The sequence below is a fragment of the Myotis daubentonii genome, chromosome 14, assembly GCF_963259705.1.
Source record: "Myotis daubentonii chromosome 14, mMyoDau2.1, whole genome shotgun sequence".
NCBI lineage: Eukaryota > Metazoa > Chordata > Mammalia > Chiroptera > Vespertilionidae > Myotis > Myotis daubentonii.
The window spans coordinates 26322618-26339745 of record NC_081853.1 but is presented as its reverse complement, the minus strand read 5'-3'; the positions used below and the strand labels follow the sequence as shown (position 1 = coordinate 26339745).

General features: G+C 47.6%; 1 protein-coding gene and 1 non-coding gene across 7 annotated transcripts in view; both read left to right on the top strand.

The window, feature by feature from the left end:
- FGD5 (FYVE, RhoGEF and PH domain containing 5) overlaps positions 1 to 17128 on the top strand; it is a 115905-nt gene that overhangs the window by 34184 nt on the left and 64593 nt on the right. For all 6 annotated transcript variants that reach the window (XM_059663681.1, XM_059663678.1, XM_059663676.1 and 3 more), the window contains exon 3: positions 14028 to 14160. In XM_059663681.1, coding sequence (XP_059519664.1) covers positions 14028 to 14160 — 133 coding nt within the window. The remainder of the gene's footprint in view (positions 1 to 14027; positions 14161 to 17128) is intronic.
- On the top strand, positions 11146 to 11252 carry LOC132215971 (U6 spliceosomal RNA). Its single transcript, XR_009448660.1, has one exon. It is a non-coding gene; the product is annotated as a U6 spliceosomal RNA (small nuclear RNA).

Sequence of the window (17128 nt, the reverse complement as noted above, 5' to 3'; positions counted from 1 at the left end):
GCTGTCTTCTCCGTTAAACACCTGACATGTCAATTTGCTTTCCTGCCCGCTGTCCCCCTTGACCTCCCAACAGTCTGTGAGGTAGGTAGGCAGAGCAGGGATTTTCGTCGCCATTTTATAGATGAGGAAACAGACATGGAAGGAATGGTCTTGCCTAGGTCACAGGGTGATTGGAAGAACAAGAATTTCCTGACTCCCAGAACAGCCTTTCCAAATCTGAACTATTTTGAGGTTGAAAATCCAATCCCAACATGTATCCTTAGTGGGCTGTAGTCTGGAGACGTGGGTCTGTCCTGGATGGGGCTTTCAGTAAACATTTAAAACAGCAACAACATAGCTCCTATGTTAAGAGTCACTGTTCTAGATGCCTTTTATATGTTAACTCACTAAATCCTCACAAAAAAAACAATGAGAATAGGTACTGTTATTCTCCTCACCTCACAGATGAGCAAACTGAGGCAGGGAAAACTCACCCCAGGTTGACTAGCTGGGAAGTAAGTGGCAGAGAACTAGGTTTGGAAACAGGTGGGCAGGCTCCAGATTCTGTGCTTCTAATCAGCATTCTCACTCAAGGACTCATGGCAGTTCACGTAGAAGGTGCTGGGGTACAGAGGTGAGGGGACATGACCCCACATTTTGCTGTAGACTTGCCATGCAGCCTCGGGCAAATCTCTTTCCTCCACACTCCCGGCCTTACTTTGCCTACCTTTGTCATGGGAGCATTAAACTGTCCAGCTCTAGCAAGGGTGGCATTTTTCTGCGTCCCAGGGAATGTCTGGGGTGTGGAGTGGCCAGCTGGAGCCCCAGCCAGCCATTGTGTGTTAGACTCACAGGGCGGCTGGGTGTGGCCCCAGCACTGCCAGGCTCTCCCCAGGGAGGAAGTGTCCATGTTTACAGGAAATGCAAGACAAGGCCTAGGAGGTGGGTGGAGGAGGGGCAGCCTGCCTCCAGGAGCCCTGAAGATGTGTCTGGGCACTGGTGGGGATGAGGGCAGGTGCCCCTCTTGTCACCTCAAGAATGAGGCTTTTTGTTGGTGTTGAACAGAAAGGTCTGACTTCTCAGGGACCCCAATCCCTCCTCTCCTCACCTCCCCACTAGACTGCCAAGCCCTATAGGCCTCTAAAACCCCCTCCTCCCATGGAAGGCTCCTGGAGCAGTGGAAAGAGTGTTGAGCTGAGTGATAGATCTACTTCTATTCCTTCTGGCTCTGGACCTCAATTTCCCAACCTGTTAAATGGGTGACTTGTTGCAGCCCTAATAAATGCACAGCAAAGCTCACTGCCCTCGTGGAGCCCACAGCCCAGCTGTGAGGACAAGATGGGAAAGGAATAGGCCAGTTCCGTTCAGCCCTGTAACCCAGCAGTACAGGTTGACCTCACAGAAATGTCCCTTAAGAAGAGTGTGTAAATTGAAATTTTGTAAAAAAAAATGGGTCCTGTGTTGGTTATACTGGAAGTAAGGGTTATTTTTTTTTTAAGCCTGAATATACATTGGAAAGGAAACTAACTTCATTGAGTCCACGCCAGGTGTCAGGCACTGTCGTCATTGCTTTTACATGCTCCAAATCACCCTTGAAGAAGCAAGAATTATATTTGGGAACAGAGGACCTGAATTTAAGTCTTAGGACTGCCACTTGCTAGCTGGGTCAACCTGAGCAAATCCCTGAGCTGCTCAGAGCCTCAGTTTTCTCGTGTGTGAAATGAGGATACTAGTTTGTTATGTCCTGCACCTTCGTCTTCATCCCACAGGCTTGCCACCGGCTCCCCAGACTGTAACCAGCCTCCTGTGGTCTCCAGCTTCCAGGGTGTCTCCCTCCCTTCGCTGTTCACAGGTGGGCAGGATGAATTCGCCAGGGAGCACAACTGGTCAGGTCCTTCTCCTGGCTAGAACCCTTTGATGCTCGCCAGTACCGCTGGGATACACAGTCCAGGGGCCTTAGCCCTGCATTTGAGGCCCCGGCTGCCTCATCAGCCTCTTCTCCCAAGCCTCCTTACCGCATAGTGGGTGACTGTGGCTCCCCATACTCCCGCCCTGGCATTTCTCCTCTCTGTGCCTTTGTGTAAACTTCCCTGGAAGGTTCTCCCTTACCACTCTTTTCTTTGTCTCCTACTCAACCTTCAGACTCAGCTTAGATCTCACCCTGGGCTAGAACCCTCCTGTGTTCCCTCCCCTGCAACACACAGACTGAGGATCCCTTTTCTGTGCTGCTGTCTCAAAGCACTCATCGCCTGTCTCCTATCTGTCTGCCTGTGTGCATCCCCACTAGGCCATGAGTGCCCTAGGGGCAGATAAGGTGTATCTCCTTCACCCCGGTACCCCCAGCACCACGTAGGGCAGAGCTGATTTGGGTACATTTCAATCTGTGTCTGTTCACGGATGTACACATGGACCTGGCTGGAGGTGTTCCCCATGAGTCAGTTAAAACCAGGAGGTATTAAGTGAGCACCTGCTAAGTGCAGAGTTTAACATGGTGGACTGTCAGGAAGGAGCTCAAGTTTGGTGAGGAAGAGAAATCTTGTCAAAAGCTAAGATGAGGGGTGTTTATGGGTACTGGGACATGTACGGTGCCTGTGCAAGTAGGTGTGGCTGGGCAGGGGCAGATTCCGAAGCTTACCCAACTTGGGAGGAGCGGTCTCTTTAAGAAAAAGATTATGCAATTAAGAATATAAAATAATTTGTAGAGCCTTGAAAGAGACCCATGCAAGTATGAAGCTTACACCTTACTATCTTCCTGGTAGACCTGCATTAGTAGTCAGAGAAGGCTTACTGGAGTAGGAGGTGAGGTAGGCACTGGGTCCGGAGAGGAGACTCCATCAGCAAGGGCATTGGGGCCCTGGCCTGTGTGAGGGTGTCAGGTCAGCAGACGTCCCAGGCATCTGTTCTCGGCTGTAGCCCCCGCCCTGGAGAAGCAAGGTGGATTTATAGGATCTTAAAGGCCTTTGACAAAGGGAAGCATTTTTCTGAAAATGCTTGTTTCCCATTTGACGCAAAGGAAGTGGATGGAGTTCAATAAAACCATAAGATAAACCATGTGACGAGAGTGCTTGTGTGTTATTGTGTGTCTGGGTTAAAGTGTGTTGCCCTTGCTTCATCACCATTCCTTCTGGATCTGAGCCCTAGAGTGTTTGTCTCTGTCTGGCTCTGTGTGATTGATTTCCTATGTCCTGATCTAAGCATTCCACTCTGGCAACATGTGACTCATATGGTCATGCATGTCAGAAAGGCCTTCAGCTCCTGCCCTCCTGTGCCGGTTGCACTGTGGATACTTCTGTGTCCTGGCACCTTTGGCACATGTGCATGTCTGTCTCCCAGCACAGGGAAGGCAGCAATGAACCAGGGGAATGAGTGGGTCTAATGAGTAGGTCCAGCTATAAGTCATCTGCTTATGGTTCTGTCTGGGAAAAGTTGATGGAAGGGGAATAGCAGAGTGGACCTTGGGCAAGCTGTTTAACTTCACAAAGCCTCAGTTTACCCAGATGGAAAATGGGGATGATAATGGTGTTTGCCTTATTAAGTGGTGGAGAGGATCAAATGGGATAATCCATAAGATGCATTCAGTGTTCAATAAACATTAGCTGCTGTTGCTGCTAGAAGCAGTATAGAGTAGGTTCTGTAGGACAGGCTCTGAAACCAGATTCCCAGTATTCAGACCCCAGCTCTGCACTTACCCTGCTGGCACCTGTTTCTCCATCTATAAAATGGGCATGTTGCTACCTACAGGATACAGTGGTTGGAGAGAATTCATAAAGCATCTGGCACAGAGTAAACACCCTAAAATCTCTGGCTTCTGCTTCTATTATTGCTGCTGCTGCTACTATTGCTATTATTATTGGCTGGCTGTGCCCATGTGGAAGGGAGAGATGGGACAGGGTGACTTTTTCAGATACCACACACAGAAACCACAAACTACCCCTCTCATAGTTCCTGGCGGCTTCAGATGTGGTGTGTGGTTATGGAATTATAGTGCCCTTCAAAGGAATCTTCAGCCATTGCATCCTCTCCGGCTGCTCCAGGCGGCAGCAGTGGCTCCCTGCCCCTCCCGCCTCCCCTGTGGCCTGAATCCCAGAGCAGAGACAACAGGGGGAAGATGTGTTCCAGTTTTGGGCTGGGTGCTCAGGATCAACAACCATGGAGCCCATTTTGCAGATGAGGAAACTGAGGCCCAGAGAGCGGACAGGGTCCACCCAGTGTCACACAGCAAGTTGGTGTCAGAGGTGGGCCTAGAGCAGTCTGTAAGACCTTGAAGAGCTATGCCTGATTAATTCAGCCCTTGCCATTAGATCAAACTGATTGTAACAAATAAAACTGCTAGGCACTGTGCTGAACAGTCCAGCTACCTCGTTCATGCACATCATCTCATAAACCCTGAAAAGGTACTTACTGTTACCAGCTCCATTTTACAGATGAGGAAACCAAGGCAGGGAGGTTAAGCAACTGACCTAGGGTCATCGGGCTGACAAGTGGCAGACCCGGGTCCTGACCTCAGAAGGTGGAATTCCAACACTGTGCCCTTTATCGTTAGCCTCTTCCGTGGTCGCAGAGAAGGCCAAACTGCTCGGGTCAGTGGTCAGAGTGAGGCCAGGCCCGTGTTCCAACAGCACGCTACTGCTAAGGGCCAAAAATGCAGGACCCTGTCTCTGCTGCCCACATTGTAGTGTTCCTCAAAGCCAGGACTTCAGAGACCTCTGTACTGGTGGGCTGGGAGCTCTAGCTTATGATTTTTCTCTTGTATGTTATCTCTTTGTATTAGCCTGTCATTTTTGCGAGGCTTCCGCAGATCTTCTAATCATAATATTTTCCTCCCTGGACCTCTGAACCTCAATTGATTATCTGAAAAGAAAGCCTTTTGTAGTCGCAGTTATATTTCACTTCGGCTAGGAAAAACGGCAGTGTTTGCTTGGGGTGGGAACAGACTGAGCTGGAATCAAGGAAAACAAATTTCTTTGAAAATCCTATAACCATTTCAAGTCCACCAGGGTGGCTAAAATATAAAAGACAGATAATGATAAGTGCTGATGAGGATGTGTAGAAATTGGAACCTTCAACACTGCTGATGGGAATGTAAACTGGCACAGCCACTGTGGAAAGCCGTCCGGTAGTTCCTTAAAGTGTTCAACGTTGAATTACCATGTAACACAGCAATTCCACTTCTAGGTATATCTCAAGAGAAATGAAAACATCTGTCCACACAAAAACTTGTACATACTTGTTCATAGTATTATTCATTGGTCAAAAAGTGGAAACAATTCAAATGTTCATCAACAGATAAATAGATAAACAAAATGTGGTACAGTGGAATATTATTCAGCCATAAAAAGGAATGAGCACTAACAGGTTTGGCTCAGTGGATAGAGCTTCGGCCTGCGGACTGAAGGGTCCCAGGTTCGATTCTGGTCAAGGGCATGTACCTCGGTTGCGGGCACATCCCAGTAGGAGGTGTGCAGGAGGCAGCTGATCGATGTTTCTCTCTCATGGATGTTTCTAACTCTCTATCCCTCTCCCTTCCTCTCTGTAAAAAATCAATAAAATATATATATTTTTTTTTTAAAAAAAGGAATGAGGTCCTAGGACATGGATGAGTCTTGAAATAATTACGCTGTGAAAAAAGCTAGATACAGAATGTCATATATTGTCTGATTTCATTGATATGAAATGTGCAGAATAGGCAAATCCATAGAGACAGAAAGTAGATTAGCGGTTGCCAGGGATTGGGGGGAGGAAAGAGGACTGCTAAATGGTGTGGGGTTTCTTTCTGGGTTGATGGAAATGTTCTAGAATTAGATGGTGATTGAGGATGGTTGCACAACTCTGTGACTATACTGAAAAGCACTGAATTGTACATCTTAACAGGGTAAATTTTATAGTATGTGAATTATAACTCAATGAAAATGTTATAACAGAAAACAAATCCCTATAAAACCATTGACACTGTGTTTTAAGAGGAAGGGTGGAGATGTCACAGGTCAGAGAGCAAGGATATACTTCTGTTTTTACTTAGTGAAAAATGGAAACTAAATTTTTTAAAAAGCCTCTCCTTCAGTGCTGTTTCTGGGAACCATTACAAGCACTATCCCTTGGCTGACTGGGTGCAGATTGCATTCCCTCTAAGGGGGAATGGAGCAAAGCCTCACTCTAGACGTGAGGAGGCTCCAGACAGGCAGCCGCGCTCAGAGCCTGGCCTCCATGCTGTGGGATGCATGCAGTCTGACCTCAACACACAGTTTCACATGTGACAGTTTAGGCCCCTTGGTCCCTAAACTTATAGCGCTGACCACATGGCTCTTTTGCCTATTTTCCTGACATCTTTCATGACTCCTGATTTACAGATTTTAAAAAATTAAAAAATGAAAACTGAGGCGTTTTGTTTCTGAGTGTTTTGTTTCTCTACCTCTATTTCACAGATGTGCAAACTGAGACCCAACAGGATGGTCCTATAGCCCAGATCATGCAGTAGATTAGAGATGAAATCCAGGACTCCCAGTTTTGGATCCCTCTCCTCTTCAGCTCTTTCCATTGTATCAGATTGAAGGTTCCCAGCCACAGTGCAGATAGCTCTACCTGTGAAAATCCCAATGTCCCTTTGAGAAAGGGAAGCATGGGAGGGGTCAGTTTTGAGTGACAAGGAAGCATCAGAGCAGAAGGTGCCAGCTGGGGAAGGCCTAGAAGGATCATTTGAGTGAACTCTGAAAGTGGAATGGGAAGTAGGCAAGAGACAGGACTGAGTGTCTGAAGATTTGGAAATCCCTGATTGTGCACCTAGCCCTCCCCTCCATCCACTTCCAAACTCTTCCAGCCGCTCTGCTAATTAGGACAGTCATGTTCGCCAAATCGTCACCCTGTCTTCTCCATCTCAGACTTTCCAGCTCCCATCCCTGAAGCTCCTGCCCCTCCCCACCGAGCTGGCAAGCTTTAGAAAGGTCCTAGTCTATCTTGGAGGAGCCAAAGGGTGTTGCATCTGCACTCTGGCTCCTTCACACATATTATAGCACCGGCATGGACAGACTTTGGGGCCAAAGCGCCTGCTGAGAGATCCCTAGTGGGGGAAATGTTCCTTTTTATGAGTTATTAGGCCCTTTTGGCTGTGCTGGGGGTTATGACTCGCAGCAAGTATCATAGGACAGGATTTAACAGGCTGAGTTGGATAGCCCTGGGCTGGGTTGCAAAGCGCTGGTCTCCCCACATGGATGCACATGTCCTTTTATGACTCTAGCCTGCTGGAAAGGACTGTGCTCATTTGAAGGGTCATTTAAGGTAATGAGCTCTGGGCAGCTTTAATTTATGTTCCCTTTAAAGCACAAGTTGACCCAGAGGGAGGACACAGCTCCCTGGAGATCAGTCTGGGGGTTTATAACTTGGGCCTTGTTCAGGCTCTTCTGGGCTGGCCAGAAAGGACTTACTACATGCCAGGAAGTGTCTCTATCATGTTCTCATTTAATCCCACAATGAACCTACATAGTCTTCCCCACTTTACAGATAAGAAACTGAGAGGTTGGGTGACTTGCCTAAGGTTACACAGTGACTCTCTTCTATCTGATGCCCAAGTGCAGGCCCCTTGGTCTCTAAACTTACAGCCCTGACCATGTGGCTCTTTTGCCTGTTTCCCTGGCATCTTTCATGACTCTTGATGTAGAGATTTTTAAAAAATTAAAACTGAGGCGTGGGAAGGTTAAGCAACTTGCTTAAAGTAGAGCTGGAATTCAAACCAAGCAGTCTGACTTCTGAGTCCACCCTCTTAACCAGTACTTTGCACTATACTTTCTTTGAGGCCAGAGAGAGTACTTCAGTCATCTCTGATTCCTCCATGAGATAGCTCCTTGACGTAGGTGCTAATCTATATTTGTTGAATAAGTGAGTGAGGGAATGGGTGGGTAGAAGGGTGGATGATTGGATCGCTGGATAGCTAAGGGGGTAGATGGAAGGATGGCTGGATAGATGGCTAAGTGGATGGGATGTTGGATGGATGGACAGATGGGTGGGTGAGTGGATGGAAGAGGATATAGATGGGTCAGTGGTTGAGTTAGAGGGCTTTCTTATGTGTAATATATTGGTAGATGCACAGAAGCTGTCTAGAAACAACATCTCACTTAGTTATGATTATAATAAGTATTTTCATTAGAGAGGCCATAGAACAAAAACATTGTGTATTTGTTTTCCACTAGTACCTATAAGACAGAGCCTGGAACATGGAGGGCTCTGGATAGGTGTGTGTGTGTGTGTGTGTGTGTGTGTGTGTGTGTGTGTGTGTGTGTGTTTAATGATTAAAAAACCAAACAGACAGGCACCAGGTAGCCAAAAATATAAAGCTTTGCAGTCTTCCTTAGACCATACCGTGCAAAGGGTCCATCTCAGAGTTGTATCTTTACAGACGGGAGAGATGGATGTGGTATGTAAGGTTCCCAGTCAGTTTCCTCAAGGGAAGAAGTGGTTACTCATCCAAGACACGAGTTCTGCCAGGGCCTGCCTGCCAGAGCATTTGGACAGAAGGTGTCAAGGAAACATTTCTCAGAGCTGTTTTCTTTCCCTGGGTGTGAAGCTCAGCCTGGTAACAACTATCAAGGGTCTGAAGGAGTAGATCTGTAGACACTTGTGGTCTTAGAATCAGAATGTGTTGGTTTGCTTATTTAACTGATTTCTCTCCAAGGTCTGTCACTACAACTTTCATTGAATCTTCAAAGACACTGGATGATACTTGCTCTTTTCTGTTGTGAAAGCACATTTTTAATGGAAATTTATCCTCATTTGTTGTGTTCACAGTGAAATAAAAAAGTCAGAAATAACATCAGAGCACCTGAACCTTTGCCTCCTGACTTCTGTTTTAGGGATCTTTTGAGAAAACAGAAGTTACAAGAAGAAGTAGAATTAAAAGAGCATGGGCCACATTTCTAGCCAAAGCTGAGGTTGGATTGAGGACAGATGGTTGGTGGGTCAGAGGTCACTGGGCTTATTTCTGTGAGATCTGGGAATTTCCAATGCTGAGCAAGATCATTTGAGTCAGATGTTATAGATTAATAATTATATGGTGTATTTTATTTTATTTTATTTTATTGTCAATCTTCACCTGAGGATATTTTTCCATTGATTTTTAGAGAGAGTGGGAAGAAGAGGGAGAGACAGAGAGAAACATCTATGTGAGAGAGACACATTGGTTGCCTCCTGCACACACCCTGACTAGGGCCGGGGAAGCTGCTACTGAGGTACGTGCCCTTGACCGGAATCAGATTCGGGAACCTTCAGTCTGCGGGCTGATGCTCTATCCACTGAGCCAAACCGACTAGGACTATATATTTTATTTTGAAGCAGTTGTTCTCAACCTCTGGCCCTTTAAATACAGTTCCTCATGTTGTGACCCAACCATAAAATTATTTTCGTTGTTACTTCATAACGGTAATGTTGCTACTGTTATGAATCGTAATGTAAATATCTGATATGCAGGATGGTCTTAGGTGACCCCTGTGAAAGGGTCTTTCAACCACCAAAGGGGTCGCAACCCACAGGTTGAGAACCGCTGTTTTAAAGTGTTAGAAGAACACACAGTGTGACTTCATGGGTATTATCACTTAGGATGGGACCAGAGTAATAGCACATGTTAAAAATTAGTTGACTTTAAGACAACAGTAGGTAAATAATAAAATAACTCATTGAATCCCTCAACTGTTCAATTAATTAGGCACTGCTGAGGCTTGGAAAAGTTAAACATGGCCAATAAGTGACATGCCAGAATTTGAACGCAATCTAACATGGGAGTGTGAGCTCTCATCTCTGCAATCCACTGCCTCTTGAAAATAAAATAAAAGACAGCACAAATAACAAAACCAAAACCTGCTTTGCCCTTGCAACCTCACATCCCACGCCACACCTCAGCACTCTGAGGGAACCCAAGTGGTCCTCTGTTTTCATGTCTATGAAATGGGATTGAGCATTGGGAGAGTCCTCTTCGGAGGTAACATGTTTTGGCCTAGATTTGTCATGTGACCCTGACCCAGTGCCTCCCCCTCCCCGGGGTTGGGGAGGTGGCTTTCATGAGATCTCTCCCCAGTGTCACCCAGGGCTCAGCGGGGCTCCATGGAATACAACCCTGTGCCTGATTTGAGACAGAGCCCCCAAGTTCTGTGATGCCCAGCAGCATCTGATGTTGGACAGACTTCACAGCAAGCATCAGGGCCCAAGGACACCCACCTTCCCATGTCCCACGTTGAGCAGAGCCTTGCCTGACGGGCTGAGCTGTTGGATTTGAATTTCAACAGCACTGGAATATCCCTGAACAATTTAAGCAAGAGGGTGACACAATCAGATTGGGTTTGACAAGGTCCCTCTGGCCACTGGGTGGAGAACAGATTGGAGGGCAGCCAGGGTGGGACGGGAAAGAACAGAAAGCAGCTGTTACAGATGTCTGTCCAGGCAACAGATGGCTTGGACCACAAAGGTTAGCATAGAGATGCAAGCAGAGGTGAAAGATATTTAACAGTAAAACTGGAACAGGTTTAATGCTTCAGTGGCGGCTGGCTATGCAAGGAGATGCGCAGATTTCTGGCTTGCTGCTCGGGAGGATGGTGACACCACCACCCTGTGGGAAGCTTGACTGGGGAGTCCTTTCCTCCTTTTCAACACATTCTAGGAAAGGCCTGGCATGTACCTTCTTTTCTTGATGAAGAGGAATGGTTTAGGACACTGTGAATTGCTCCATCTCTTACCATTACTGGTAATCCTCCACAAGAAGTCATGGGGCCTAATGTAGCCATTCCTCTTAAGAGGTAACATGTGTTGGCCTAGATTTGTCATGTGACCCTTAAGGGGAGAGCAGGGTCCACTCCCTGCCTGCTGGACATATGGTTGCAAATTGATGCAGGTGGCTCTCAAGGGAGGGGAGCTAGAGCTCAGACCAGCCCATGCAGTCACTTTCCGGAATGTGGTTCTGAGCTTGCTGAGCAAGTACAGTGTGCCTGACCTTTAAGCTAGGGACAGCTCCTTAGTGGAGGGAACTGGTGGTCCCTGACCGTGAAGGAGGTGTAGGGAGGTCCTTGGCGGGCTCTCTCATGCCTTCATACACCTTGGTGATATATAGCTTGTTGCCAAATATGTTGTTTGCTCTCATAGTTTGAAAGAAAAAGGCCAACAAAGTATTTTTTTGAAAAGAAAGAAAAAAAGATGCTCGCTTCGGCAGCACATATACTAAAATTGGAACGATACAGAGAAGATTAGCATGGCCCCTGCGCAAGGATGACACGCAAATTCGTGAAGCGTTCCATATTTTTAAGCTTATATAGACTTGTTAATAACCATTTCACACAAAAAATAAATGGTTTTAAAATGTTAAAAAAAAGAAAAGAGAGAAAGAGAGAAAGAAAGAAAGAAAGAAAGAAAGAAAGAAAGAAAGAAAGAAAGAAAGAAAGAAAGAAAGAAAGAAAGAAAGAAAGAAAGAAAGAAAGGTCTAACCAGCGGAGTAGCCAGTTGGATAGTAAAGTAGATCTTGGCTCAGCCTAGAGTTCAGGGTCAAGGCTCAGCCGGGGCCGGGACTGAGTTTTGGCCTCTGCACGCAAGTGCACAGTTACAAGTGCCCTCCACACATACATTATGTCAGCAGACGCCTAGGCAGGAGCAGGCCCCACCATCACAGGCCACCTTATCCTTGAGCTCTCTGGCCTCATGGCCCCCATGTGGACTAGGGGATGCTCATCCTGCTCTTGTTTCTTGGGTTTCAAAGTGTTGTGGAGACAGGCATCCATGATCCCCCTACAATGGGCCCCGAGTTCAGATGTCGCCTGAGGCTCAGTTTCTCCTCTTGTGATGTCGCCTCCCCTAGCCGGGCTCCCCTGCCCGGACCAGGACCGGAGGTGGATGCAGTGCTCCTGGGCTAGAGTCCGGCCTCTCCAGTCCAGCAAGTGGATGCTCTCTTCTCTCCTCCCATCCATCCATCCATCCATCCCTCCCTCCATCATCCCAGCATCTCATGCTGGCATTCCCAGAGGGCAGGAATAAGTGTGTGATAAAAAGTTAACACATTAAACGCCCAGTCACCGGTGACTGACGCTATACTTTCCGTCCGGAAGACAAAATAGGCTGGGCGCTTAACGTGTTAATAAGACTAGATGCCTGGATTTTGAGTATGAAGAGAAGCCTTGTGAGAAGTCTGGGACCACATTGCCAAAGGCGGGAGGGAGTCATTGAAGATTTTTGAGCATGAGAGGGGTATGGCCCGATCTCTACTGTAGAACAATTACTCTGCTGTGTGGAGAGGGAGGCCAGGAACAGGGATCAGGTCAAGGAGGATATTATGGGGCCAGAGCCTCCTCTGTGGGGATGGCTTGGAAGTCGAGAAGGGAGAATTCTTCTCCAGGTTGGTCTCTGTCACATGCCAAGCTCTTTGCTGCCTCAGTGCCTTTCCATAGCTGCCTTCCCCGCCTGGAATACGTCCTCGTGTTATCAGAAAGCTGGCTCCTTCTCCTCCTGGTCTCACACTCAGAGAGGCCCTCCCTGAACTATCTAAACAGTTCCACTTGGTTATTCTCTGTGAAAGCACCTCCTTCCGCCTTTGGCTCAGCGGATAGAGCGTTGGCCTGCGGACTGAAGGGTCCTAGGTTCGATTCTGGTCAAGGGCCAGAATGTACCTTGGTTGCGGGCACGCCCCCAGTAGGGGGTGTGCAGGAGGCAGCTGATCGTTGTTTCTCTCTCATCGATGTTTCTAACTCTCTATCCCTCTCCCTTCCTCTCTGTAAAAAAATCAATAAAATATTTTTAAAAAATAAAATAAAGAAGAAAGCACCTCCTTCCCATCCTTTACTTATTACAATTTATGATCATACATTTAGTTGTTCCTTTTTGAGAACAGGGACCATATCTGCTTTAGTCACTTGTGTTTTACTGGTTGTCTAGCTCTGTGCTTGACATAAAGCAGGCAATCATAAATATTTATTGAATGCATCTATGAATTAATTAATGGAATGCCTACATAGTAGCCATAGCAGTATAGATATGAGATTGTTATCATACCTGTAGAGCTGACCCTTGAACAGCGTGGGTTTATACTACACTTAAACACGTTTGTTGAAGGGTCAACTGTACTTTCTTTTTTTTAAAAAAAAATATTTTATTGATTTCTTAAAGAGAGGAAGGGAGAGGGATAGAGAGTTAGAAACATCAATGAGAGAGAAACATCGATCAGCTGCCACCTGCACACCCACTACTGGGGAATGTGCCCGTAACCAAGGTACATGCCCTTGACCGGAATTGAACCTGGGACCTTTCAGTCCACAGGCCGACGCTCTATCCACTGAGCCAAACCTGTCAGGGCTCAACTGTACTTTCTATCCAGTTAGAAACCATGTATATAGAGGGCCATCTTAAGTTATACTCGGATTCTCGACTGCGTAGGTGATTGGCACCCCTAACCCCTGTGTTGTTCAAGGGTCAACTGTATATGCTTTCTAAGCATTGATCCTCATAGCATCTGCCAAGAACGTGAGATGGGAATTATCCCCAAGAAGACCAGATAGAAACGAATACCCTGAGATGTGTCTTGTCCATGACCTAGCTGATGGCAAGCTGGGATTAGGGGCCGGCATGTGTATCCCACACTTTGTCTACCACATCCTTGCATTTCTTCTTAAGCTCAGGGAACATGGCCACCTGTGGACTGACCCTGTTGTCTGATCAGCCAGTTTAGACCACCAGATCAATCATATTGGATATCTCTTGTCCTCATAGTAATTATTTCTACCTTCCTTTAGCATCACAGCCTGCCTTGTATCTAACAGGAAAAGGATCTGTCTTAGACAGCATGTGTAAAGGCACTGAGGCAGAGTTTGGTATGTTCAACGAACTAAAAGGAGGCCAGCATGACTAGAATGGGGGCAGGTAGGAAGGTTTGTGTCTGCATGTTACTCACTTCTGAGTCTCCATGAGGGCACAGAGCTCTCTGCACACAGAGCACTTGTTATTGGCTTATAGCATTAATTGGGCCCCTGGCCTATTCACTTTGTCTTTGCTGGACACAGAGCTCTAACCTTTTCTCTCCTCTGCTCTGACCCCAGTGCCTACACAGAACCCTACAAGGTCTGTCCCATCTCAGCAGCAGCCCCCAAGGAGGACCTCACATCGGATGAAGAGCAGGGAAGCTCGGAGGAGGAGGACAGTGCTCCAAGAGACACCGGCCTCACCAACAAGGTAGGGTGCCCCACCCAGGGTAAGGAGCCCATGGGATGTGAGGGATCAGAGATGTGAAGGTGGAGAGAGGGTGGCAAAGGACCCACTCCATCCCCTTTTGATGTGGAGGGAGCTGTTGGCAAACAGCCAGGCCCACGCTGGATACAGAGGCTGAATCACAGAGCAGCTGGGGCTGCAGCATTAAGACACATGGCAAACACGGGGTCCTGTGTTGGTGATGCAAGGGCGACTGCTCCTGCTGATACCTCGTGGGTCTGAGGAAGTTTGGGCTTCCCAGAACCTTTGTGGATGAACTAGAATAAAGCTTCCTGAATGAATCAAGACAGGCCTGGAGTCTAATGACATGGGCCCCTGGACCATAGTTTTCTCATCTGCAAAGTGGGGAACATGAGGGTGAGATGAGTTAAAGGCAATGAATGAGTTTCCTTAACTGTGTCCAGAAATCTGGAAAGACAGTTGCTTTCTCCATACCCTGCAGTGGTGCACGAGGAGGTGGGGCTGAGAGAAGGGCTGCCTAGCCCTTTGTTTGGAGGCAGATAGTCACTTCGACCCAGACCTTCCTATGGAACATTGGTACATGGTGGTAATTGCAGTTGTCCTGCAGTACCCTTGGGATTGGTTCCAGAACCCCCACAGATACCATAATCCACGGCTACTCAAGTCCCTTCTATGACCTGTCTTTGCGTAGAGGCTACAGCAGGGTGTGCCTGTGTATCATTTTATTCATGTGCCTTCAGCATAGTGCTCAGAGTGTGGCAAATTCAAGTTTTGCTTTTTGGAACTTTCTGTGATTTTTTTTTAAAGAATATTTTTGATCCTCAGTTGTTTGAATCCACAATATATGTGCTCACTATTGGGTGCTCATGGTGAGCCGTTTCACTCCCATCCACTGACATCATCTCATTCCTTCCACACTCCCTTTCTGGAAACAGAGAATTTCTGTCCATATTTGACATTTGAAGAAACAGAGAGGTAAAGAACTTGCTGAGGGTCACACAGCTGCTATTCAGTGTTACCAGGGAAATATCTCAGGGTGATGAGAGCCAGGAATTGAGACCACAGGGACACCCCTGCTATAAGGGGACAGGCTAGGAAGGGTTAGATGCTTGAAATTCTCTCCACTCCTTCTGGGCCCCTCTCCTGTCTGCCTGTGAGGAGTAGCTGGGAAGGCAGGGGAACACTGCCTCCTATCTGACAGACCTCCTGTAGGCACCTTGTCCTGTGTCTGTCTTCCACACTTTGTCATCTCCTTCCCATCCTAGGCTAGGTGTGTCACACTGATGAAAGACTGTTCGTGTGGAAGCACTCAGCAGGAGTGCCTGGCCCTCACCCAGCATTTTATAACTGGTTATGTCTTTCATTTTGTTTTTATACCCTTGATTTCTTTTAAAACTTCATTTATCTCTCCATACAGTGCTTTCATAAAGTGACCTAGCCAGTGCTATGGGGAACCCTGAAGGGGGCTTTCCCACCTGGCCCCTCATCCCCTTCCCCTTTCACTCTGGTCCCTGCTTCTCCCCCTCTAGATAGAGAGTGAGTGCTTTCCTGGCACCAAACGCTTCCACATTTGTTATCTCTTTTATTCCCTGTAACAGTTTCAAAGTCAGTACCATCGTCCCTGTTTTACAGTTGAGGACACAGAGGTTCGGAGAGTTTAAGTGGTTTGCCAAGACCACACTGCTAGTGATTGAGGGGGTCGGGATTCAAAAACAGGTCTGGCTGGCTCCAAGCCCAGCGTTTGTCTTTTGCTGCAGTCCTGGGGGCCTTCTCTTACCTCTCCACCCCTCCCTGTTTCCCAGAAAGGAACCACTGGCTTTTTGGGGAGAAGGAAGGGGAACGTTGAGTTAGCATGCCTGTGCCTGTTTGGAGATGGATTTGCCTTTTCTGGGCATCCCTGAGGTCATGGGACCTGGGAGCAGAAAAATTATGGTAGTTCCTGGGAATGTGGTCTGAATCTGAGATCCGAATCGGATGTGGGTACCCTGTCTGGAAGAGTTGAAGAACTGATGTGACTTTCTGTGCTCTAAGGTCCCCCACCTCGTGTCGGCTTCCTACCACAGTCACAGAGTTCTCTGTTAGACCTTCTTCTGGAATCATCCTCATCTCCCCTCCAGCTGTGTTACTGTTGACCAGTCGCTTTCTGTCACGCAACTCAGCCTTCTGTCTCTAAAATGGGAGCATTAATAGTAACTGCTGGGCTGTGGGTTGAATAAGAACACAGATGGGAAAGTGCCGGCCACATGGTAGGGGCATAATAACGACCTGTTGTTTCTGAGGCAGAGGCAGAGGGAAAGTGGGAGAAGGGAGGGTCTGGCCTCCCAGGACCCCTGTGAAGACATGAGGCATTAGAGCCCTGGACACTGGTGATCGGCATCCTAGCCTTCTGGTCTCCAGGCTGCTCCTTGGACACCCCCAGGGATAAGAAGCTTATAAGAGGCAGGGTAGCATAGAGAACAAGAGGTTCACACCCAGCTTTGCCTCTTGCTAGGTGAGTGATTTGAGCAACTTCTTAACCACTCTGTTCCTCAGTTTCCCACCTACAAAATCGGGAATACAATCACAGTACTACTTAGAATCGTTATGAGAGTAAATACGTCTATGGAAACGGACAACAATGCCTGACACACAGGAAAAGGACACACAAAGGTCAGAGCTTTCGGGTGGGAAACAACCTGCCTCAGTTCACGTGGGACTCGGCCACAGTGCCAAGTCATGGAACTAAGGCAGCTCCTGCCTCAGTCAGGGGCCTCTGCTACATCCCGCTGGGGGCCGGCCAGTGTGGCCAGCCAGGTGTGGGGCCTACATAGGGAGCCCGGGTCAAGACAGGAACATCCTGTCATTCTGAGCAAAGAGGGAGAAATGCGGGTCCGATTCCTCACGGCAGGTCAGTTCACTCTTGGGAGCCCAGCCTTCTTATCTATCAAACGAGGCTGAGCTTCTCTGTCCTACCACCCTCTCCTCCTTCTTT